The following is a 25,288-nucleotide window of genomic DNA, read 5'->3' on the forward strand; positions in this document are numbered from 1 at the left end:
CTAAAGGTTCTTGTGGCACAGTGGTAGGCCCCTACATCTGGAATTGAAAGGTTCAAATCTGAATTGCTTGAGGGGCATTGTAGCATCCTTGAACAAATTAAAGTTATATAATTTAAACTAATACAATATTTGCAGATGATCATTTACATATGTTATCACCATAATTTCAATATTTATTTAGTCTACAACCCCAGCAATAGTGCAGAAAAGGAGCAACTTTTTGATCATCCCCATGCTGAACGTAGAGTACCTGAAACATATGAGTCCAAAGATTCAATGGGATCAGATCTTACAAATGTGTTGTAAAGAAAGGAAGCCAATTTTTCACAACAGATTTTTGCCACTTCCCTCAATCCATCAGATGAGGGAAGCAGAATCTCATTTCAACTTTCACATATCAAAGCTGCGGCATGAAAAGGAACATGTCACAGATATGCTCCTGTATCCAAACTATTTGTATACAGGTGTGAGAACTAGTAAGGTTATAAGAGGGCAGCTGTTTTTGCTGGGACAGTCAATTTAAAAAGAAAGATCACTCAAACTCAAGAGTCAGAAAGCATGGAAACACAAACTTTGTTCCGACCAGCCCATGCCAACCATGTACCCAAACTAAACTAAACTAGTCTTACCTTCCTGCATTTGGCCATATCCTTCCAAGTGTTTTTCAAATCTTGTAACCGTACCTGCAACCGCCACTTCCACCACAGCAGTTCATTCTACACACTAGCCACATTGAGTAAAAAAGTTGCCACTCTTGTCCTTTTTAACTCTTAGCCTCACTTTAAAAATATGCCAGATCACAGGGACAGGAAAGCTGATGTTTCAGGCCTAGACCCTTCTTCTCCTGAACCTTTTCTCAAGGGTCTTGGCCCAAAACTTCAAGTGTGGAATTGAACCTGGGATCCTGGCGCTGTGAGGCAGCTGTCCTAACCACTGAGCCACCGTTCCATCCTACTACTACTACTACATATGGGCATGTCTGCCAAAACGTATGTTGCATACGTTCCTGCTCGACCTGCTGTGTTCATCTAGCTTTACACTGTGTTAGCTCAGATTCTCCAGTTCCTACTATCTCAAAAAATATGCCCCCTAGTTTTGAACCTTAGGGAAAACACTTTTGCTGTCACCTTATATATGCCACTCATGATTTTATAAACATCTAATTAAAGTCATCTCAACCCCACCAGCACTTCAGTCTATTTTTGTAACTCAAACCCTCCATTCCTAGTCACATTCTGGTAAATCTTTTATAAACCTTCTCCAATTTAATAATATCCTTCCTATATCAGGATGACCAGAACTGGACAAGGTGCTGCACAACAGGCCTCACCAATATCCTGTACAACCGCAACATGACGTTCCAACTCCTACACCCAAAGGTCAAAGCAATGAAGGCAAGGGTACCAATTGGTTCAATCTAGTTGCAAAAAGTGACAACCTTGCAATGACAAAGTGCAGCTCTTCCCACAACATGCACATGCTTTAAAATGTCTGGGCTTTATGCCAATCAAGATTATTAATTTCCAGCCTCTGACAAGAATGAGGGAAAACATCAGGCAACCAGATCTTAGGCAGCTTAATACGATGGCACCCACCACACCCACGCCACCCTACCCTCAACTCCCAGTTCCAATCCAATGCCACATCTAAAGCTTCTGCAATCAATAACTCCTAATTTGTAATAGTCCTAGCAGTGGCACACCATGACAATGTACCCCTTTCACAAAGGCACAAAATTAAAGTACACAATGGTTTCATAAAGTTTACCATTTCATAAAATGTAAATTTACTATGGCTTCAAATAAGTAAAACAGATACAGAACAACTTTATAGAACATAAATAAAAAGTATTTGGGAATATTGAAGGTGATAACTACATTAATAACCAACTTAAGGTAATCCGTTCAAGCTCATAACAAAGCTCATTTATGTTTGAATAAAAACCAAAAGAACTGCGGATGCTGTAAATCAGGAACAGAAACAAAGTTGCAAGAAAAACTCAGGTCTGGCAGCATTTGAGAAGTTAAAAACAGACTTAACATTTCAGGTCCAGTCGCCCTTCTTCAGAACTCAATTTTATCATCAGAAAACGGGCAAGTTTTTGATCATCCCCAAACTAAACAAAGTACCTGAAACATACAGCTCCAAAGATTCAATGTGATCAGATCTTACAGATGTGTTTTAAAGTAAGGAAGCCAAATTTTCTCAAAGATTTGTATCATTTTTGCCACCTCCCTCACTTCCATCAGATGAGGAAAGTAGAGTCTCATTTGAACTTTCACATTCCAAAGCTGCGGCATGAAAAGGAACCGGTCATAGATATTCAGGTACACTCCTATACCCAAGCAAAGGACATTGAGGAAGGGTCACCAGACCCAAAATGTTAACTGTTTTTTCCTTCCCAGATGCTGCCAGACCCGCTGAGCTTTTCCAGCAACTTTGTTTTTGTTCCTGATTTACTTTTGATTGAAAGGACATACATTTACATGTAGTACCCTGCTCTTCACGAACAGAAGGAATATGTTTAAACATTGTGCTTTCTTTGAATCACCATAAATTTTGGGACCTTAGTTTCTTGTTGCTTTCTCCATGTCAACAGCTTACTCAATTACTGGCTAATTGCCAGTCAATCCTGAAGTTTAAATTGCTATGATCAGTTTGAAATTTAGCATTCTTGCATTTGTACTGATGTATGCAAGATGAAAAGCAGCGAAATGTCTCCCAAGGCAAAAAGCTCACTCCAGCATAGGGCTCTGAAACAAAGAGATTTACAATCTGGCATGCTTGAATTCAGCTACCCAAAATACAAATTTCTGATTAGGGGATTACGCATTTGGTTTGAATCCCTACACCACAAAATCATGTGAATGGATCACTCTCAAAAAGAAAAATTTGCAGGGAGAAAGCAAGTCAATTGCTCCAAAAGTAGACCCACTCAGATACAAAGCACCAAATGGTCTCCTCCTTTGCTCTAACCATACAGACACGGAGAACGTGCAAACTCCACATGGTCACCCGAGCTGGAATCGGAGCCTGGTCCCTGGGTCTGAGGGGCAACAGTGCTAACCACTAAGGCGGGTTGATAAAATTGATACAAACTGATTAAAATAACTAATTGTTTATACTAATTCTTAAATGCATTGTGAACTGACAATTTTTGCCTAATTGTTATATAGCAAATTCAAAAAAAGGCTGTAATATCATTAATGACAGTTGATGAACAGACTGTTTAGTTTAATTATTGCTAACATACTAAATAAATTTGATGCATAATCTTTAGCAGCAAAACATTTGCCTAATATAATTTTTAAATTGCAAGCTCCAAACCTGCCAGGCCCCTGCTCTTAATCAGGATCCTTCTCAGGAACAAACTTGGAACACAAAAATTACGGTTGACCACAGGAACCTACATTTCTTAACACTGCTCACCTCAAAGGAATTTCAAGGGTTGCAACTGGGAAGTTTACTGGATACAATGTAAAAAGGTACAGGAAGGTAAAGTTACAAATCTAAAGACACCATCAGAAAATACATCTCTAAACAAGAAGGGAGTTGACAAAGCACAAGAAGTTAACAGATATTCAGACAAGAGCATAGTGACAGTGGTAGTTAAAAAAGTCAAGAGGTCACTTAAAAAAAGGTACATCTGAACTGCAATCCATTTTGAAATGCAAGAAAACTCTACATTAATGCATAATTTACTAATAAAGTTGGAGGAGATCACCTAGATAAACTTGGTGAGACCATGAAAGCACAGGAACGTAGGGACAAAGATGCAAAACTTAATTTGCGGCAAAAGACACTGTAGTGAAGCTTGGTAGGACAGAGATGAAGAACATGGGATATTTGTGCAGACATACCTCTATATTCCTGGCTCAAAGCAAACTGTTTCAAAAGAAGCAACTCAATCATTATCTAGATCTGAATCCAGATCCACAGAGATATGACTGACTCTCACAGGCCTTCTGGATTGTCTTTGCAGTTGACCAAGGACATAAGCAGACAAATCACCGACCAGTAGGCCTAAGATTTGGACGCAAGGGTATACCACATCTGATCAAACTCGCTAAGTCATCATTAACATTGGGAAAACACACTAAGATTGGAGAGCTGTCAGGCTGTTCAAGTAACAGACTGACAAAACCATACTCTTAGAAACATACCACAAAGCCAATGTCCCCAAATGACACTTTTACCATGCCTGGTTATGTCAAAGAGACACAGAGGTGATAACACAAGAACAAACAGCCCTAGGGACCCATAACATTGACTCTTAACCATAGAAATTGCATCAAACTAAACATGGAGAAGGAAATGTCATGCAAATAAATCACCTATCATCTGTCAGCTTATGAATGAGTATTCGTGTGTTGAGCACCACTGAGAAGAACAGAAGTAGCAAGATCACTGAATTCTTAAATCTTGACACCTGTAAGGTGCGGAGGCCAAAAGAAGAATTCTATCCGACCAAAGTATGTCATCACACAAATGACATTTCACTTTATAATTACCATCAAACCAAAGGATCAACCCTAGCTCAATGAACAGTCTAAAACATGCCAGTCGTACCAGACATGCTTAAAAATGAGGTGTCAACTGAAGCTACAAAGATCAATAATATGCTTTAAAAAACCCAGCTGGTTGTAAACAAAGATAACAAAGCATGAGGCTGGATGAACACAGCAGGCCAAGCGGCATCTTCGGAGCACAAAAGCTGATGTTTCGGGCCTAGGCCCTTCATCAGAAAAAGTTGTAAACAAAACTAAGCAATCCCATAGCCAACAGATTATATTGGGTAAGTGATGACCCAGTGGTATTATCACTAGACTATTAATCCAGAATCCCGCCATAGTAGAGGGTGGAATTTGAATTAAAAATAATCTGGAATTAAGAGTCTAACAATGACCACGAAACCATTGCCAACTGTCAGGAGAAACCTATCTAGTTCACTAATGTTCTTCAGGGAAGGAAAGTGCCATTCTTATCTGGTTTGGCCTACTTGTGACTCCAGACCCACAACATGGTTGGCTTTTTACTGGGCAATGAGGAATAGGCAATAATTACTGGTTTAGCCAGTGACACCCACATTCCGTGAATGACAGAAAAAATTGGAAGCTCTGCAGTGCTGCCACAACCACTTTATGAATGGAGGAGAATTTAAAAATTAATCAAACGTCGCTGAAAAAAGGTAATCAGGTAGAACGGGGAAGAGAAAAAGAAAAGAGAAAGGGATAAAACTTTCAAGCTAATCAGCAAAGAGGAACGGAGACAAATACACAAAAAAAGGAACAAGTCATTTATAAACTTTTCAGATTCAGAGGATGCCTGAAAACACAGCACAAATGTCAGATTACATTTGCAGTGTGTTTTTAGTCACAGTCACCTGTGGATTATGGGAGGAAGAGTTGGCAAGCAGGAATGAGAAAGGTACAAAGTGGTCAATCTGATTTGCATGCATTTGGTGCGGGACAGAAGCCCTTTGTACAAAGTGCCACAAGATCTTTTATATTGATTTGAATTGACAATTAAGACCCTATATTTATTGGTATCTGAAAAACTCAATTTTTAGTTTAAAATGGTGGGGAATAAACACTTGTTACTCTATACAGTGCTTGGTAGGTGGGCTCAGTGGTAGAATTATCCTGAGTCACAAGGTCACGACTTCATACCCCACCGCAGATATTTGAGCATATCATCTTGAAGAGCTCTCCAGTGCAGTGAGGGTACCTAACACTGTCAGAGGAACCAAGTGCATGCCCCATCTGCCCCTCAACTGGGTATAAGCAGATTGGATAAAAGTGATCACACAGAGCACGGGAGTTCTTCTCAAAACTGCAAAATTTGGCTGCTGCTTTTCAGTAAATTTCAACAGTTACTGTATTTCAAAAATATTCAAGTGGCCATTAAGTATTTTGAGATGTCCTTACGTAATATAAGGTGCAACAACCGAAAGGAAACAACCACATATTTTAAGATTCCAGGCTCTTCAGAAAAATATTAGGATGGCTTTATCACAAATCATGATTGTCAACTTTGACAGGCAAAAAAACTTGCATAGCAGCAAGCTAACAGATTTAATGACTACACAATTGAAATGAACAATACCAGCCAGTCATACAATGATTCCAATAATTCAAAGAGGAAGAAGAAATGAAAGTAAATGTTAATCATTCATGGGATTTGGATGTTGCTGGGTCAGTATGTTTCCTATCCTCAACTGCCCTTGAATTGAACAGCTCTCCAAGGCCTTTCAGAGCACAGAGAAGACTGAAGCATATTTCTGTGGGTCTGAAGTCAACATGTCAGCCAGACTGGGTCAGGTTGGCAGATTTTCTTCCCAAAACATCATTTCACTGATGTGATTCATTCTTAATTGGCCTTTGAAAGAGCCCAGACAGCCACTCTGTTCAAGAGCAATTGGCAAAGGACAACAAATGCCTACCCTGCCAGAAACACCATTATCCTAGGTAAAAATACAAAAGCAAAAACATTAACCATTCAGCCTCTTTGACACAAGTGATGTTACATTAACTGCAGTTATCAATATTTTAATAGGGAAAGTCAATTATGCTTGGAAAAATTTGGCAATATCCTATTAAAAGTACAAAATTAAAATAGATCTCTGGTCAGACGTAGAGGGCTACAAAACAACTGTTCATTAAAGAATGAATTTGAATTTTATGTCAACAGGAATCTCTCAATTATTTCAGTGTAAAAGATGTCACACCACGAAGCTAGGCTTCCAGTTGGCATTTGCTCTCCCTACAGTTAGTGAGCTGTTAAGTGTGGTCCTCAGATGTTATATTTCCATACTCCAACAACTGCTGAGGGGCATAGAAAAAACAAAAAAAATGTAGTCAGGGACTCTTGATTGCTGTAGAGTGCTACCTCCTGGAAGGGATGAAGTGAGCAACAGATCAAGGCTTTCACTATCAAATGCAAGCAGTCATTGCCTACGTTTCCACACGAACAACTGACTGGAGCTTCAAAGAAGGCAAATTCACTACTTTGTTTTTCCTGAAGAGTCCAGACCCAAAATGTCAGCTTTCCTGCTCCTGTGATGTTGCCTGGCCTGCTGTGTTCCTCCAACTCTACACCCTGTCGTATCAGACTCCAGCATTGGCAGTTCCTAATATCTCAGGTCGACATCTTTTATTGTGTAGTTTCTATGAGATTTGGATGGCACTAGCAATATATCTATTAGACACCACATTAAAAGAACAGCAATCATGTTTTTGAACTGAGTGACTTATTATGTAATTTTAGAGCATTTAAATTTCCCTACCCTGAAGGTCATTAACAACCTAGTTGAGCTTTCGTGGCGTCAAGCCACAAATTACCACATTTATTAAATTCAGTTCCACAATTTGCCTTGGTGCTGTTTGAACTCTACCTCTACAATACTCAAGATTCCATGACCCAGCCTGTACAAAAACTTTGTTTGTGGACACAGAGGACACTGAGGTGTGAACACACATGAATATTCAGTTTTTAGAGCATAGATGCAAAAAAAGGATATCAGCAACCAGGGTAACCAATTCTGATCACTACCTTTGACTATTATGTTTAAAAGGCTCTGCAAACTGCAAAAACAGGATTAGGCCCGGATACAGTGCTGCTTAATGGTTCAGCATTGGTCACTAAGCTCACAATGAGCCATCATTGGTTAACCAAGGTACTGGCTGGCATATAAATTGACAAATCCCATGGAACTCCGACTAAGGTTGAAATTTGTTGAGAGATACAGTAATTGCGTGTCACAGGAAGGCAGCTAAAATTCATACACCAGCTCAAATCATCACCTTTGGTATCACAAATATAACAGGAGGAAGATTAGTGATAATTAAAAGGAAATAGTGACTCCAAAAATCAAATCAAACATTAAGTTATGATTTTATCTAGAAAGGGGAAAAGGTGATTTTTTTCCTAGAATGTTAAAAATAACAATTGACCACCAATTTACCATGATTAGTTAGAATATATGAAGAAAGCAACTTATACATTTAGAATGTCTTGAGCTCTCCCCAGCCCTTCACAGGAATATTACAAGATAAAATTTAACACATATACAGAAGGCCAAATGTTTGGTCAAAGCAGGTTTAAGGAACACTTTATTAGGAGGACAGATGAATTTAAGGGAGGCAATTTCAGAGTTTAGGATTGAGATACCTCAAGAAACAGCCACCAGTGGTGGAACAATTAAAACGCAAGATAAAGAGGGAGCCAGAATTTGATTAACCCAAATCGCTTGATGCAATGTGAGGCTGAAGGAAATTATAGAAACAGAAAGAGGGGCAAATTCATGTTTGGACTGGAAAACAAGAATAAGCATCTGACAACCAGGGCTTTGCTCGATTGGGAGGCAAGTACAGTCGGTGCTGCTATAATGCAATAGTTGTCTTCCTGCGCAACTTCGCTTTAAGAGAAAATCGCGCTACAGAAATAATCGGGGCAAATGGGAAAGGTGACCTTAGGGGCAGACCACTAAAACAAAGACAATCACTCAAAAGCCTAACACAAAAGATCTAATAATGAAATAAAAGTAAATTTAACACCTTACCTTAAAAATGTCAAGATGACTTGATGGGGGAAGTTTTGAGGTTGCTCTGGTGTTAATGCAGGGGCTGAGGGGTGTTGTCGTTGTCATCGTCATCGTCATCATCAGGACCTTCAGGTGCAATTGTAGTTGCGGGGTTAGGGTGAAAAATAGTTAATCCAAAGTAGATGGCTGCAGTTCAATGTCTTCTGACTGTTTCTTTGGGGCTGGATTTAAAAAAAAGACATCCAGTTTTTGTTGCTTTGCCCATTTTTTTCATGAAGAAGCTGTTCGTAGGGGGCCAAATAAGATCTTATTCCATGAACTGTGACCCCCGCTGCAGTCTGCATTGTAATTGTTGTCCTTTAAGAGCTGCAAATACTGCTCAATTTCCCTCAGGATAGAAGATAAAACAGAAGTGGAAAACTCTCACGTTGCAGTATCCTGGATTTCTCTAATTTCATCCCCAGCTTCCACTTCTCCCTCAACAAGTTGTAGCAGACCAACTGCAGAGAGGTCTTCACAGTGGCACTCAAGCAGCTCTTCAACACCCTCACTCTCCAATTCTTCAAATCCAGCTTGCTTTCCAAGATCAGCATAATGTTCTTTGATTCTTGGGAGCTCCTCTGAGGGATCACAGACTTTAAAATCTCAAAACGAAATCTGTAAGAAGCTTCTGTCAAACTGCATGCAAGTAGTCCTTACTGACATCACCCCAGGCCTCCACAATGTCAATTGCAATCTTGATGTTAAAGCTCTTACAAAATTGAAGAATACTGTCCTTGTCCCCCTCAGCGGCTGCAATCAGCCTCTTAAAATGTGCGTCTTAAATAACAACCTTTAAAAGTTGCTATCACATCCTGGTCCACGGGTTGAAGGAGAGAGCTTATGTTTGGGGATAGAAATAGCTCCCTGACATTTTCAGAAAGCTCACCAATGGTCGGAGGGTGGCTTGGCTCATCATCCAGGTTGAGAATCTTGAAATCCAATTTTTTTTTTCTGCAGGACTTTCGAAAAAACATCTTCCAAAACATCAATAATAAAATTGTCAGAAAACGAAACTGACCTATCATCCAACCTCTCTTGCTTGAACTAAAGGAGTTGCCTAGCGCAGACTTAGGGTAAACTTTCATGGCTCGCAGGTTGGCAGAGTGATATACCACCACAGGCTTAAGCTTTAAGTCTCCATTCGCATTGTCACCCAGCAGCAGTCATATGATCCTTTGCCACCTTAAAGTGTGGTGCATGTTTCATTCATAGAAATGTAGGTCCCTGAGGGCATTCGCTTCCAGTATAAACCTGTCACATCCAAATTGAAAATTTGATCTCAGTGGTAACCACCTTCAATTCTTTTTATTATGGGAGAAAATGCCATCACATGCTCCTCATCTGAGCTGGTAGCTTTGTTATGTAACTTTACGTTATGAAAAGCAGAGTCCACGAAACGATCATGGGATACTGGCACGGAGACTCTTTCAGTGCTAACGTTGCAAATGCTCAGGACAAAGCCTATGAAACAACCATATGTTGTTGACGCGTACTCCTCTAAGCACTGATGGAATCACGTTATAGCCAACATAAGTTCACATCTTAGAAACAGCGTTCCCCTATTCATCAGTTGCGTTATAGCTAATTCGCTTTGTTGGAACACACATTATAGCTGAAACAACTGTACTTATAGATCTAGACACCATGATTATTGATATTAATTATCTATGAAACAAAGCAGTGTGTAGCATCTACAAGATATATTCAGCAATTTAATCAAGATTCCTTTGATAACATCTTGCAAACCTGCTGCTTCTATCATCTACAAGGACAGCAGGTGCACAGGAACACCACCACCATTCCCTGCCCTTCCTTCAGTGTCAGTGCATCGAAATCACAAAATTCCCTTCCTAATTGCACTGGGTGTGTATCTGCAGCTCCTATGGATCACAGCTCTTCAAGGTGGAGGCTCACCATTAACTTCTGAAATAGGGATGCTGGCCTAATGTCTTCTAAGTGGCACCCTTGGTGCAATGTTGATAGAGGGGGTGAATGTTGGTGGTGGTGGACAGGGTGCCAATCAAACTGGCTGCTTAATACTGTACATTAGTAGGAACATAGGAATTACTAACAATTATTACAGGATCTAGAACTCCAAATCACTGGCTCACAATAAGCAAGATTTTAAAATGCTCATCTGCATCATGTGAACAAACAAAACATCTATTTGCACACTTCTTAAAGATGAATCTTCATTTTTGACTCAAACAGTACTGTCAGCCACATCTCCATTTGAACCAAGACCAAGCAAATGAAGCACATATGTAACACCAAGATCAAAGAAAATAACCTATATTGTGATAATAAAGTTGTTCCAGTTATATTTCATGCAAAAAGACAAACTTCACTTGCAATACTAAATAGATCATGAACAGGAATGTTCAAGTGTCAAGAAATTCTGAATATCAAATTGTCCAGTTATCCATAATATATCCCAACTTTTATCATTTAAGTTCATAATTCTGACCTCCTATGATTCAAAGAAAACAAATGAGTTAGATTCAAAGTCTATAACGGCAGTGCAAAAAAAAACTGGACAATCTTTTGACTCCAGATCATTATCCTCGGCCCCTGATGAAAGCGCACAACCACCCACAGGACCTGGCTTAGTGCTGTATCTCGAACAGCTGAGCTAATTGGCCCTCTTGTCCGGGCTCCAATGTAAAAAGCAGTCATTTGACAGAGGGATACAAGATTCAGGATCATACTCCAAGCATGACTACAGCAACGTTTAGGAGGAATGGAAAATGTGGCGGCATGTAGTGAGTAAGGAATAGACATTTGAAAAATTTCTAAGGGAAAAGTAGAGCAGAAAGAACTGGTTGAGAACATTGCATGGATTGTAGAACTTTTCACTGCAGAAAATGCAAGCATGTCTTGTGCAAATCTCCAGTAAAAAATGTAACTATTTATACTGCCACCTTCAGGGTAGTAAATCCAATGAGCACACAGATGCACAAAAAAAGATGGAATTTCACCAAAAGAATTGCTCCAATCCATAAAAATGGTGTAATGATGTGCACAGATTATCTAGAAAGCCCTGGTTTGTGGTACACAAGGCTTCTATTTTTCCCAGCCAGGTATCACAGAGCAACTCGCCAACTTCTATGTTTCATATGTTCAGTCAAGTGCCCACATTCAGATTGTCAAAAATACCTTCTGTGTCAATGTTAGCTCATTGTGAACAATCTACAAAATTGCTCAAATTTTAGTTAGTACTTCAACCAGATCAAAGCTAAGCAGTAAGTTAGGAAGGAAACAGAACTCAAAAGTTCTTATTCAGGGTTACTAACCATGTTGGAAACATATTTTTGGACACCACGTCGCAACAGGATTGAGCTTGGTGGCATTGCTATCTCTCCCCCTTCCCCCACAGTCAAATAGACTGGCAATGTCAAGGTTCACACAGCAAAGTATTAGAAGGCTATCACCACCTATGGAGGTATATATCTCTGCAAGGAATACATCTTAAGAACTAAATAAACTATTATTAGGGAAGTAGTAACATTTTCCGGGTTTAGTTTTTTTTATATAGTACCTCACTTCCCACCTAAATACTCCTCAAATATCACAATATACCATATGTATTTTACTATGCATACAAAACATAATGATCATGCAAATGCATTACACTGTTCTTAAACATGAACTACAATTTGCTATAAACCATGCACGATACACTTCCTTAATTCTAACAGAAACATAAATTTAATTCGAGTACAGCCATAAACAATTTTTTAAAATTACTGCCAAAGACAACTTAGACTTTTCTAACAACTTCATTGAAACAAAATGTTCCAAAGTAAAAAGGAAAATTAAAAAGGTATCAACCAAAGGCAAGGGCAAAAAGAATGTTTAAAATGTTTTGTTCATGCTTTTCACGAATGAGATCAAGGTTGAGAAATGTAGGAACTGCTGTAAAATTAGAACAAGACTTAGACATTCTATGATACTTTTCACAATGAGACATCTCAAAAAAGTATTTTACAAGAAATAAGCTATGTAGCAACTGCTATAATGTAGGAAGAGTGAGAACTAGGTTGCACACTAAAATCTCTCAAAACAACAGTGATAATAATCAATAATTTGTTTTTGTGGTGTTTATTCAGGAATAAATATTGGCAAGAGCCGCAGGAATAGCTCTCCTCCCCATTTTCGAAATAGTGTCACTGAATCTTTCACAACCAGCACAGCAAGCAAGCAAGCCAAGAGGACTCAGCTTAGCCGGTCATCTGAAAGATGGCACCTTCAACAGTGGCTGCATTCTCTCAATATTGTAATGGAGAAGGGTCCTTGGTTTCCAGATTCCAGCCTTATAGTGGGACTGAAATCTAGAAAAAAATGCACAACAGAATGGATACAGGAAATTAATAAATTCAACAGAATTGGGGATCAGGTGGTAGTTTAGAAATGGCTGGATACTCAGCTCAAAGTTAACAGAATAATGGTATGATTCAACCTGAACTCAGCTGAGTTGAGGTGAATTGGATGCTATAGTAGGCAGTTTGAGTTGGCTGTTGAGCAAATTGCTGAAGGTGGAGAATCTATTTTCAACATCTAGATCTTTATGCCAACCAAGCAGTCAAATCACACGACGTGGATGAGGAGTCAAGACCAAAAGCCACACATTTAAACTGAATTACATATAAACGGTGATCCCCATGCCCTCAAAACATACATTCTTAGAGAATTTCACAATTAATAATATTGGGGTATGAACTGAATTAGAGGATCAGGATGAAGATAACTGGGACAAAGGCTGCAAAATCATCAGGGACAACTAGAAGAGAGTTGGAAAAGTAGATAGTTCAACTGCACACTTAGTTAGACTGCACCTGGACTGGTGCATGCAGTTTTGGTGTCCTTATCTCGGGTTAGACAGAAGGAGTGCAATAAAGGATCATTAGACTTGTTCTAGGCTTGGCAGGACTGTCCAATGAAGAGAGATTGCACAAACCAGGCCTGCATTTTCTAGAATTTATTAAAATAAGAAGTGACTGTATTGAAACTTACAAAATACCTAAAAAGGGACAGGTAGATGCAGCTAAGATATTTCCTGCTCCTATGATGCTACTTAGGCTGTTGTGTTCATCCAGCTCCATACCTTGTTATCGAAGATATTTCCTCTGGTTGGAGAGTCTAGAACTGTTACAATTTAAAAATAAAGGGGAATGCCACTTAGGTCCAAGATGAGGAGATTTATTTTTAAAACTCAAGCAGGTTGTGAACCTTTGGAATTCACTACCATAGAGCGTTTGGAAGCTCAGTATGATTTAGGTTAGGGACAGGGTTAGAGAGTAACAGATTTCTGATTGTATAGGGTTATGGGGGATGAGATGGGTTAATGGTCTATTTGATGAGTAATTATCATTTGAACGTAGGGCAAATTCAACTGGCTGAATGGCCTACTACTACCTCCAATTTCAGGCTTTTTAAAAAAATTTCTTCAAGACTATGTGCACAATTAAGCAAACCAGACATCAAATATAGGAAATCCTTTGACAAGTCAACAAGCACAATGTGCATCACAATTTTGTAACACTGAAATTTTGAAATAATGTACTATCATTAGTCAAATTTATCTTCCTTAGAAAAAAAAACTTATTGCTCTGGTTGCAACATTATTCAAGTGTTCCATTTAAAGTTTCACTATTAACTTGAACACTGCTCTGCTTTGTTGCACAGCAACAGAAAGATCATTGCTACATGTCGTTCAAGTACTAAACAAGAAGTCTATCACTTGGAAAGTCTTTACATTCAAATACATTATTACTTAAAATATGTAAGAGTTTATTTTTAAAGATACTTTTGTGCATATAGATATCATAAGACCACAACTACTACAAATACATTTTATGAACAAGACAATGTGTTTTAAGTGTTTTTTTAAAAAGCAAACTAAGTTTATCCTTGTTACATTCACCACAGCCTTATGGAGGGGTACAGAATCACAGAGCACTACTTACGGAGGAGGATGCATACCAATAGCCACACATTTAAACTGAATTACATATAAAAGGTGATCCCCATGCCCTCAAAACAAATATTCTTAGAGAATTTCACAATTAATAATATTGGGGATGAACTGAATTAGAGGATCAGGATAAAGATAACTGGGACAAAGGCTGCAAAATCATCAGCGACAACTAGAAAAGAGTTGGAAAAGTAGATTGTTCAACTGCATACTTAGTTAGACTGCACCTGGACTGGTGCAGTCTGAAAGTTCAAGAGCAGGCTGCCAATCTGAAGGTTGGCTGAAGAAATTTTTAAAAAAGTTAACAGACCTAGCTTTTCTTGATTTCTGAATTAATAATTTCAGTAATTTAAATCTGGAGGAGATCATTTGTGAATTCCTTACCTTTACATTCAGCTATTTTGGAATCAAGAGTTACAGCAAATTTTGGCTTTTCACAAATAATCTCCAAACTACTTGTTCAAAAAGAAACAATTGAGAACCTACTCTATCAAGTGCTATTACCTAGAATGTTTACTAACAATTACACTGTCTAAATGTTCTATATTTGAATTCTGCATGATTTACATTGTTAATGTAACTAACACCATCAAGATATCATTGCAGTTTTCACTAAATTACTCCACTGATAGTTGATAAAGTTTTTAACTTTTAATAAGATAAAGCCTTAAATCTGAATCTCTCTTCATTTAACTGCTTTATATGTATACCTTGGTTTTTGGTAATTAAAGAAACTTTGACTTAAATTTACAGCACAATGTGCTTTAATCCCATTGGTCTATCCCAATGCTTCTACTCCACACAAGATTCCTCCCACTATAACTCAATTTACAGTACAAGCATATTCTTCCATTCTTTTCTCCACGTACCTATTTGGCTTCTACTTAGAGGCACGCATGTAGGTAGAGGATTGATGGAAAGATCAGCCATGATGAATGAATGGAGGAGGCGGCCAGACACATCGAGTGGCTTACTCCTGTTTCTACATTCCAATCCCTTCAACAGAGGTGGCTGGGGAGGAACTGATGTAGTGACTCATTCAACATGAAACACAAATATGATTTTACTTTGTTACGTATATTGGTTCTTCCCTCCTATTGACACTGGAGAGGCTGCAGATTGAACACTGTATCAATATCCAGCATGTTGTAAATGTCAGAAAATATGTCACATACGATACATATAATCTAAACTGATTCAAATATTATTCACCATTAACTATACAATCTTTAATAGATCTACAGAACCAAGCTGTCTGCATCATTTCTCAGCCTCAGTTTCAATGTTTACATCACACGTTATTAATTCAACTTCTGTATCTTATAATTTCAGAACAAATAAAACTCTACATCAAACATAAAAAAGCTGTGATACATAAATTCAATACTTCTCACAAAATATATACATCTTTGAATAGTTAAAAAGGTAGCATATGAGCTAGATTACTGGACTAGTAATCCAAAGGCCTAGACTAATGATTCAGACACATGTACTCAAATCCTACTAGCTGCATCCAGGGAATTGAAATTCATTAAATCAAAATTTGGAATTAAAAAAAATCTAACATCGGCAATTGTGGCCAGATTATTGCAAAACCCCAGTGGTCCATTACTGCTCTTTAGGAAAAAGATTTGGCCCTCTTACCCAGTCCAACCTATACAAAACACCAGACTAATATTAGTGCAATTGACCTTCAACTGCCTTCTGAAATCTAGCATACCACAAAATTGTATTCAAAGAAGTAGTTCACCATCATTTTCTCAGAGATAGACAATAAGTGTCATTGCTAGCAAAGTCCACATCCAATGACTGAATAAATACGTGTTCAATGAAGCAATGTTTTCTCAAAGTGCTTATCTCAGTTGTTTATGATATTTTTAATTTAAAAAAAAAGTGTGCATGAAACTCAAAATTCTGCTTTATATCTATATCTATATTTATCTCAAGAATATGTGGCACTTACAGTTGAGGATTTCCAAACCACTTCGATCTTCTTAGGTGATAACTGTTGAATCAAGGAGCTGCCTCTATTCCAATTCAACATGTTCTGAAATGGCTGAAAAGTCAACCTGAGGAACCTGCCACATTTGGGTCAGGAGGTGCTTGAAAGGTTGACTAAATGGGTTGTATGGGGATTTTGCCCTCACTCCAACACCTAAACTTTACCATATGTATATTCCAAAGACTCTGTTCAGTGCTTTCCAAAATGAGTCTTCATTTTGGTCAGCCAAAAAACTAGGGCCTTGCCTGAGTCAGTGCAGGTAAATTGAGCTCCTCAGCAATGCTTTGAGACAACCTTAAAGCATTTAAAGTGTCCTTGTTGCAATCTCCTGCCATGGCAGAATTTCAAATAACAGTTGCTCCAGAAGTCTGATGCATGGTATATGAACATCATTTTTCAATAACAAGAGCTGTGATATGTTCCTTGCTGCTGGACACATTGGTTTGGAAGGGGATATGCTGTCGTTGAACCACCTTCCTTGCCACCGGATTTGGAGGATTTTATAAAGGCATTACAGAGGGTAATTCTCCAGGGCAATACCAAAAATATATGCTATTGTAGATTGAACTACAGTGTAGTTCAGTTCTGTGAAGGGGACTTGCCAAAGCTTGGACAGAAAAAACTAGCTCCCCTTGCGTGAAAGCAAATCAAAAGCAAGGTTAATATGCTGCTTACTTGAATGTTTACCATCCGTCACATACACAAAATGTCTGTATCTATGCATCCCTATGCTGCTCTGTAAACTATTGCAAAAGCTCTACAAGACATTTCGTAAAAGTTAACATTCAAGGCTGATTTGGAATACAAAACAAGTTAAAGTACTGAAGTAACTCTCATCATCTAGCCAGACTCATAACTCGGCTACTTCGTCTCTAATTGATCCTACAATCCTAGAAGAGAATCAGAGATTTCCTAACGTAACTCATATTTGTAAAGCTTCATGATATATAAATATACACACGTATCACTAAATACTATTAGCATAAAATAGATTTAGGTCATTTGACACGAGTGATGAGCGAAATTAATCTTCTTAAATCCAAACATCAGCTTTGTCCTTCAAAATACTTGCAAACGTTTTTTTTCGGACAAGTAAAACCGCATATAAAGAAAAAAAATACAAACATACCACATCATCACTAACAAAAGATTGAGGGTCGATCCCATTTAAAACTTAAATGGCTGCTCACAGCACTCCGTCTTTAGAGACAGGGGCATGCATCTATCTAGTCGTCAGATGATACATTTCGCTTGTTTAACTATATCTAACAAAATATTTGGATCAAGGGTCGTTGTGCACCCCGATTTCATAAATATAACCCGTACATTACACTCCTGTATTCCATCTCCATAACTGGAAGCGAGACCTCTGCAGCCTTGCACGGTAGCTCGATGTGGGGCAGGTAGATTTCTCTGAATCTTACTCATTCAACATGCGAGCCGATTATTTGCAACGTACTGAAAGTCACTTTTTTTCCATAAGCAGACGGTTGTGTTTTATTTCAAAACAAAATCAAAATCTATATTAAACCACTACGGGAAATAAAGATTTTAATAACCCCCCCAAAAAAATCAAGAATCACTGCTTAAGACAACAGAAGAGAGGAAAAAAAAACTTGGCGCAAGCAAAAGACAGGATAGCTCCAGTCTTTCTTATAATTACTGTCAATGACCGGAGTCAAATTAAGCTGCCATCTTAGGTTAAGAGCGATTCTTTGTGTACAGCCTGTCCAGAGAGAAAACGCTGACCAAACAAACGAAGCTGTTCTTCTCAGAACGGAAAAAAAAGTTAGTCTACTGTGAAACGTCTGGAAAGAGTTCTAAAATTCACTGGCCTTATAGCGGGTAACACAAATCTGAAAGCTGACCTGCAAGTTTTTTTTATTTTAAAAGTGTGCGCATGTTTCTTTCCCCCCACCCCCTCGAACAAAGAGGTTTACAATGTGTGAATGTGTGTCCTTGCCGCCGAAGACAACGACAAACATGGATGATTAAGCCTTGATGATGGTGGTTAGTGAAATGTTGGGCGACTGTTTCAAAGCTGTGGGATCTTCCCCTGCCTTGAACATTCTCTATTGCCCCCCTTCACCTTGATTTTTTTTCTCTCCTTACTAGTTCACAAATGCACGTGTTTTCTGTCCTCTCATGAACTCAGCTTTGAAATATATACACAGAAACACGCGCACACATCCAGATTTTAAGAGAAACAATCGGCTAATATTGAAGACGGAGCGAATGAATGAATGAAAAAAGTCGATTTGCACAGTTCCACGTTTGGTTTGAGCTTTAAAGAGACACAAAGTGACTAAAAACCCAGCTTAACTACACACTCCATTCTGTTGCGAAAGAGCCGAGGTCTTTCAGAGACCACGTTCTGCCCTATTATCAAAAAAGGGGAGAGATTAAAACCACCGGCTGGACCAAGAGTGAGCGACAACTAACCAAGACTGAGAGCGACCACAAAGAGAAGCGCCTTTTTAATCTCTGCCTCTTGGTGGGTTACTCAAATACAACTAGCAAAGGAAACAGTAACGGAAACATTAAACATGCCGTTTGAGCTTGAAGTGAAATGTTCTCCCCCTCTCAAAAAAAGAGCAAGAGTGATCTATAAAACCGCTCCCCTCCTTATCTGGTCCCCTCCCCAGTCCCTTTATCTCTGTCCCTTTAGAACCCTCTCTCTCCCCGTCTTCCCACTGCCTCCCCCTGACCCTCGCCGCCGCGGTGCGTGTGAGAAACTAGTTCAAACCATTTCGAGTCCACTCCAAATGACCTCAGGGAACCACCAAGTACCCAAACCACACACAGACAGAGAGAGAGAGAGAGAGAGAAGAAACTTACACTCAACCCACAATCATCACACACACACAAAATAGAAGACAGGGCGCCGACACGTTTATTAGAGAGACAGTAAACTCACTGCTGGCTGTGAGGGAAAAGGACAGCGCTGCTCTCTCTATATTAATGAAATGTTAATGGCTGCTTTAGCCAGCGGCAACGCACTCTCCTCAGCTCCTGCTAGTTAGTGATCTCGCTGACCGCCTGCCCCCCACCTCCTCCTCCTAGTCCTTTCATCTTTATTTACACTCAAATTTCCTTTAACTCGACCTAAACGCCGACTCTCTCTCTCTCACACACACACACACACACACATACACACACACAGACACTTCTTCGTACTTACTTTGTTGGTGTTCCTTTTTTTAAAAAAAAATATTTTTCCCTTCACTCGCTGTGGTACGTTTATAAATCGGCTCCAATTAAAATTTGTTTTTTTTTATACAGTTTATTAAATAGGGTATTTTTTTCTCTTCCCCCGGCGGCGCTCCACTCGTGTTTTATACTTGTGATAATCTTCTCGCTCGCCGCCTGTCCTCATTCACTCCCTTTGTGTTATTTCTCTCTCACCAGAAGTTGGAGCCCCGGCTTCCCCCGCGCGTGCCCGTCGCTTCCCTCTCCTCTTCCACTCTCACCTCCCCCCCACGCCAAACCGGTTAGATCCGATGCCGCGCGCGCATATGCGCGCCTACCACCGCGCGGCCCCGCGACTTGCCTCCCCTCCCACTCCAACCAAACCAGACCAGACAAGACCGTGCGCCCCGCCTACCAGTCCACGACGTCCGCGTCACCTCACCAGCTCTCCTCCCACCCCAAAACCACCCCCGCGCGTCCGCGTCGCCACAAGCCGGAGACCGTCTTCGCGCTGATGGAGCGTACGCGCTTCCAGTGTCTAACGTCATTGGGTCTACTTTGCATATCAGTGCCCAATCCACCAACCCCCACCTCCCACCTCCCACCCACCCGAGAGAGGAGCACGCGGTTACAAGCTCCAGGAAACGGGATTCTATTTTTAAAAATTCAAACGGCAGGATTCGGGACATTAACGGCGCGGCCGCCTGGGCCCGGATTACGTTCTCTGTCTCCACAGCTTCCTCTATCTTTGACTTTCCCTTTAAAGCCCCCAAACCGCAAGGTGGGGGGTGGGGGGTGGGGGGTGGGGGTGGGAAATTCCACTAAAAAAAGGAAATGTTCTGTGATATTTACCAATAGGATGGACGATAAGTTAGAGAAGGGGGCACCGGAGATGGGAGACGTAACATGGGGAGGGGTGACAGGAAATGATGGCGTGGGGTGAGAATAGGGGAAAAAAGAGCAGATGAAGACAAGGAAATGAGTGAGAATGAGAAGGGGCGAGGGGCGAGGGGCGGGGGAAGGGGCGAGGGGCGGGGGAAGGGGGCGAGGGGCGGGGGAAGGGGCGAGGGGCGGGGGAAGGGGGAAGGGGCGAGGGGCGGGGGAAGGGGGGAGGGGCGAGGGGCGGGGGAAGGGGGGAGGGGCGAGGGGCGGGGGAAGGGGGGAGGGGGGAGGGGCGGGGGAAGGGGGGAGGGGGGAGGGGCGGGGGAAGGGGGGAGGGGAAGGGGTGAGGGGCGGGGCGGGGGGAGGGAAGGGGTGAGGGGCGGGGCGGGGGGAGGGCAGGGGGTGAGGGGCGGGGCGGGGGGAGGGCAGGGGGTGAGGGGAGGGGAGGGCAGGGGGTGAGGGGCGGGGGGGCAGAGGGCGGGGGGGCGGGGGGGGCAGAGGGCGGGGGGGCAGGGGCAGAGGGCGGGGGGGGCAGGGGCAGGGGGGGGGCAGGGGCAGAGGGCGGGGGGACAGGGGCAGAGGGGGGGGCAGGGGCAGGGGGAGGGCAGAGGGTGAGGGGGGGCGGGGGGAGGGCAGAGGGTGGGGGTGGGGTGAGGGCGGGGGGCGGGGTGAGGGCAGGGGGCGGGGGGTGAGGGCGGGGGGCGGGGGGTGAGGGCAGGGGGCGGGGGGTGAGGGCGGGGGGCGGGGGAGGGCAGAGGGTGAGGGGGGGCGGGGGGAGGGCAGAGGGTGAGGGGGGGCGGGGGGAGGGCAGAGGGTGGGGGTGGGGTGAGGGCGGGGGGCGGGGTGAGGGCGGGGGGCGGGGTGAGGGCAGGGGGCGGGGGGTGAGGGCGGGGGGGCGGGGGGTGAGGGCAGGGGGCGGGGGGTGAGGGCGGGGGGCGGGGGAGGGGGCGTGGGGAGGGAAGAGGTTGGGGGAGGGGGGAGAGGGGAGAGGGCAGGCGGGGGGGCGGGGCGAGGGGGCAGCGGGGGAAGGGCAGGCGTGGGAAGGGGCGGGGGAAGAAGGGGAAGGGGCGGGGGAAGAAGGGGAAGGGGCGGGGGGAGGGGTGGGGGCTGGGGGAGGGCAGAGGGGGGGCGGGGGGAGGGCAGAGGGGGGGCGGGGGGAGGGTGGGGGTGGGGGGGGGGAGGGCAGAGGATGGGGGCGTGGGGAGGGAAGGGGGTGGGGGGGGAGGGCAGAGGGTGGGGGAGGTGGGGGCGGAGGGCAGAGGGTGGGGGCGTGGGGAGGGAAGAGGTTGGGGGAGAGGGGAGAGGGCAGGCGGGGGGGAGAGGGCAGGCGGGGGGGCGGGGGGAGAGGGCAGGCGGGGGGGGCGGGGCGAGGGGGCAGCGGGGGAAGGGCAGGCGTGGGAAGGGGCGGGTGGGGGGCGGGGGTGGGGGGGAGGGCAGAGGGGGCGGGGGGAGGGTGTGGGTGGGGGGAGGGCAGAGGGGGGCGGGGGGAGGGCAGAGGGGGGGCGGGGGGGGTGGGGGGGGAGGGCAGAGGGTGGGGGCGGAGGGCAGAGGGTGGGGGGCGGCGGCGGGGAGGGAAGGGGGTGGGGGAGGGCGGGGGGGGAGGGCAGAGGGTGGGGGAGGTGGGGAGGGAAGAGGTTGGGGGAGGGGGAGAGGGGAGAGGGCAGGCGGGGGGAGAAGGGGAAGGGGCGGGGGGGAGAAGGGGAAGGGGCGGGGGGGAAGGGGATGGGTGGGGGGGGAGAAGGGGATGGTGGAGGGGATGGGGGGGATGGGGGAAGGGGGGGGATGGGGGGGATGGGGGAAGGGGGGGGATGGGGGGGGATGGGGGAAGGGGGGGGATGGGGGGGATGGGAAGGGGGGGGATGGGGGAAGGGGGGGGATGGGGGAAGGGGGGGAAGGGGATGGGAGGGGGGGAAGGGGATGGGGGGAAGGGGGGGGGGAAGGGAGACGGAAGGGGATGGGGGGGGAGGACGGAAGGGGATGGGGGGGGAGACGGAAGGGGATGGGGGGGGAGACGGAAGGGGATGGGAGGGGGGGAAGGGGATGGGAGGGGGGGGGGGGAAGGGGATGGGAGGGGGGGGGGGAAGGGGATGGGAGGGGGGGGGGGAAGGGGATGGGAGGGGGGGAAGGGGATGGGAGGGGGGGAAGGGGATGGGAGGGGGGGGGAAGGGGAAGGGGGGGGATGGGGGGGGAAGGGAGGCGGAAGGGGATGGGGGGAAGGGAGCGGAAGGAGATGGGGGGGGAAGGGGGGAGGGGAATGGGGGGGGAAGGGGGAATGGGGGGGGAAAGGGGGAAGGGATGGGGGGAGGGGGGGGAAGGGAAGGGGGGGGGGGAAGGGAAGGGGGGAGGGGGGGGAAGGGAAGGGGGGGAGGGGGGAAGGGGAGGGGGGGAAGGGAAGGGGGGGAGGGGGGGGAAGGGAAGGGGGGGAGGGGAAGGGGGGAGGGGGAAGGGGGGAGGGGGAAGGGGGGAGGGGAAGGGATGGCGGGGGAGGGGAAGGAGGGGAAGGGGATGGGGGGGGAGGGGATGGGGGGGGGGGAAGGGGGGGGAGGGGATGGGGGGGGGAGGGGATGGGGGGGGGAGGGGATGGGGGGGGGAGGGGCGGGGGGGGAAGGGGATGGGGGGGAAGGAGGCGGAAGGGGATGGGGGGGGAAGGGAGGCGGGGGGGGAAGGGAGGCGGAAGGGGATGGGGGGGGGAGGGGGGGAAGGGAGGCGGAAGGGATGGGGGGGGAGGGGGGAAGGGAGGCGGAAGGGGATGGGGGGGAAGGGGATGGGGGGGAGGGGGAAGGGGATGGGGGGGGAAGGAAGGGGGAAGGGGGGGAGGGGATGGGGGGGGAAGGAAGGGGGGGAGGGGAAGGGAAGGGGGCGGGGGGGAGGGGAAGGGAAGGGGGCGGGGAGGGGGGAGAGGGGTGGGGGGAGGGGTGGGGAGGGAGAGGTGGGAAGGGGATGGCGGGGAGGGAGACGGGATGGGCGGGGCGGGAGGGAGACGGGGATGGCGGGGAGGGGAGGGAGAGGGGGATGGCGGGGAGAGGGGGAGGGAGAGGGGGATGGCGGGGAGAGGGGGAGGGAGAGGGGGATGGCGGGGAGAGGGGGAGGGGAGAGGGGGATGGCGGGGAGAGGGGGAGGGAGAGGGGGATGGCGGGGCGAGGGGGATGGCGGGGCGAGGGGGATGGCGGGGCGAGGGGGATGGCGGGGCGAGGGGGATGGCGGGGCGAGGGGATGGCGGGGCGAGGGGATGGCGGGGCGAGGGGGATGGCGGGGCGAGGGGGATGGCGGGGCGAGGGGGATGGCGGGGCGGGGAGAGGTGGGGGTGTGGCAGGGGTGAGGGATGGCGGGGCGGGGGGTGGGGAGGTAGGGGGGGAGGGGAGGGGTGGGGGATGGCGGGGTTGGGGGAGAGGAGGAGGGGGGTAGGGGGCGGAGAGGAGGAGGAGGGGGGTAGGGGGAGAGGAGGAGGGTAGGGGGAGAGGAGGGGGGTTGGGGGAGAGGAGGGGGGTGGGGTTGTGGGGGGGTTGGGGGAGAGGAGGGGGGTGGGGTTGTGGGGGGGTTGGAGGAGAGTGGGGGGGTTGGGGGAGAGGAGGGGGGTTGGGGGAGAGGGGGGGGGGAGGGGGAGAGGAGGGGGGGGGAGGGGGAGAGGAGGTGGGGGAAGGGGGAGAGGAGGAGAGGGGGTGGGGGAGAGGAGGAGAGGGGGTGGGGGAGAGGAGGAGAGGGGGTGGGGGAGAGGAGGAGAGGGGGTGGGGAGAGGAGGAGGGGGGTGGGGGAGAGGAGGAGGGGGGTGGGGGAGAGGAGGAGGGTGGTGGGGGAGAGGAGGAGGGGGGTGGGGGAGAGGAGGAGGGGGGTGGGGGAGAGGAGGAGGGGGGGTGGGGGAGAGGAGGGGGGGGGGAGGGGGAGAGGAGGGGGGGGTGGGGGAGAGGAGGAGGGGGGTGGGGGAGAGGAGGAGGGGGGTGGGGGAGAGGAGGAGGGGGGTGGGGGGGAGGGGGTTGGGGGGGTGGGGGAGAGGGGGAGGGCGAGGAGGGGGTGGGGGGAGAGGGAGGGCGGGGTGGGGGGGGGGAGGGCGGAGGTGGGGGGAGGGCGAGGAGGGGGAGGGAGGGCGAGGAGGGGGAGGGAGGGCGAGGAGGGGGAGGGAGGGCGAGGAGGGGGAGGGCGGAGGTGGGGGGACGGCGGAGGTTGGTGGGGGGAGGGCGAGAGGGGGGAGGGAGGGGGAAGGGGAGGGGAAAGGGAGGGAGGGGGAAGGGAGGGTGAGGAGGTGGGGAGGGGGAAGGGAGGGTGAGGAGGTGGGGAGGGGGAAGGGAGGGTGAGGAGGTGGGGAGGGAGAAGGGAGGGTGAGGAGGTGGGGAGGGAGAAGGGAGGGTGAGGAGGTGGGGAGGGAGGGTGAGGAGGGAGGGTGAGGAGGGAGGGGGAAGGGGAGGGAGGGTGAGGAGGTGGGGAGGGAGGGGAGGGGAAATGTGGGTTATGGAGGGTGAGGGTGAAGGGAGGAGGAAGGGTGAGGAGGTGAAGCAGGCGGAAGAGGGAGGGGAGGGGAAACGTGGCGGGGGAGGGAAGGGGAGGGGAGGGGAAACGTGGCAGGGGAGGGGAGGGGAAACGTGGCGGGGGAGGGGAGGGGAAACGTGGCGGGGGAGGGGAGGGGAGGGGAAACGTGGCGGGGGAGGGAAGGGGAGGGGAAACG

General features: G+C 46.5%; 2 protein-coding genes across 5 annotated transcripts in view; both read right to left on the reverse strand.

Moving 5' to 3' along the window:
* chd7 (chromodomain helicase DNA binding protein 7) overlaps positions 1–19,989 on the reverse strand; it is a 274,019-nt gene extending 254,030 nt beyond the window's left edge. For 2 of the 4 annotated variants that reach the window (XM_048529010.2, XM_048529007.2), the window contains exon 1: positions 19,742–19,989. The gene's annotated coding sequence lies outside the window, so the exon portion shown is untranslated. Of the gene's footprint in view, positions 1–8,560; positions 8,617–19,477; positions 19,565–19,741 lie in introns of those variants that run through there. The other 2 variants (XM_048529008.2, XM_048529009.2) reach the window with 2 other exon arrangements.
* A 2,336-nt stretch (positions 19,990–22,325) lies between these two features.
* On the reverse strand, positions 22,326–24,680 carry LOC132209612 (uncharacterized; the record flags this gene model as incomplete). The annotated part of the gene is made up of 3 exons (XM_059646329.1): positions 22,326–22,974; positions 23,007–23,222; positions 24,394–24,680. Coding segments are annotated over 3 exons (1,152 nt in total), but the record flags the coding sequence as incomplete, so codon positions are not given.
* Positions 24,681–25,288: the final 608 nt, after the last annotated feature.

The sequence above is a fragment of the Stegostoma tigrinum genome, chromosome 5 (genome assembly GCF_030684315.1).
Source record: "Stegostoma tigrinum isolate sSteTig4 chromosome 5, sSteTig4.hap1, whole genome shotgun sequence".
NCBI lineage: Eukaryota > Metazoa > Chordata > Chondrichthyes > Orectolobiformes > Stegostomatidae > Stegostoma > Stegostoma tigrinum.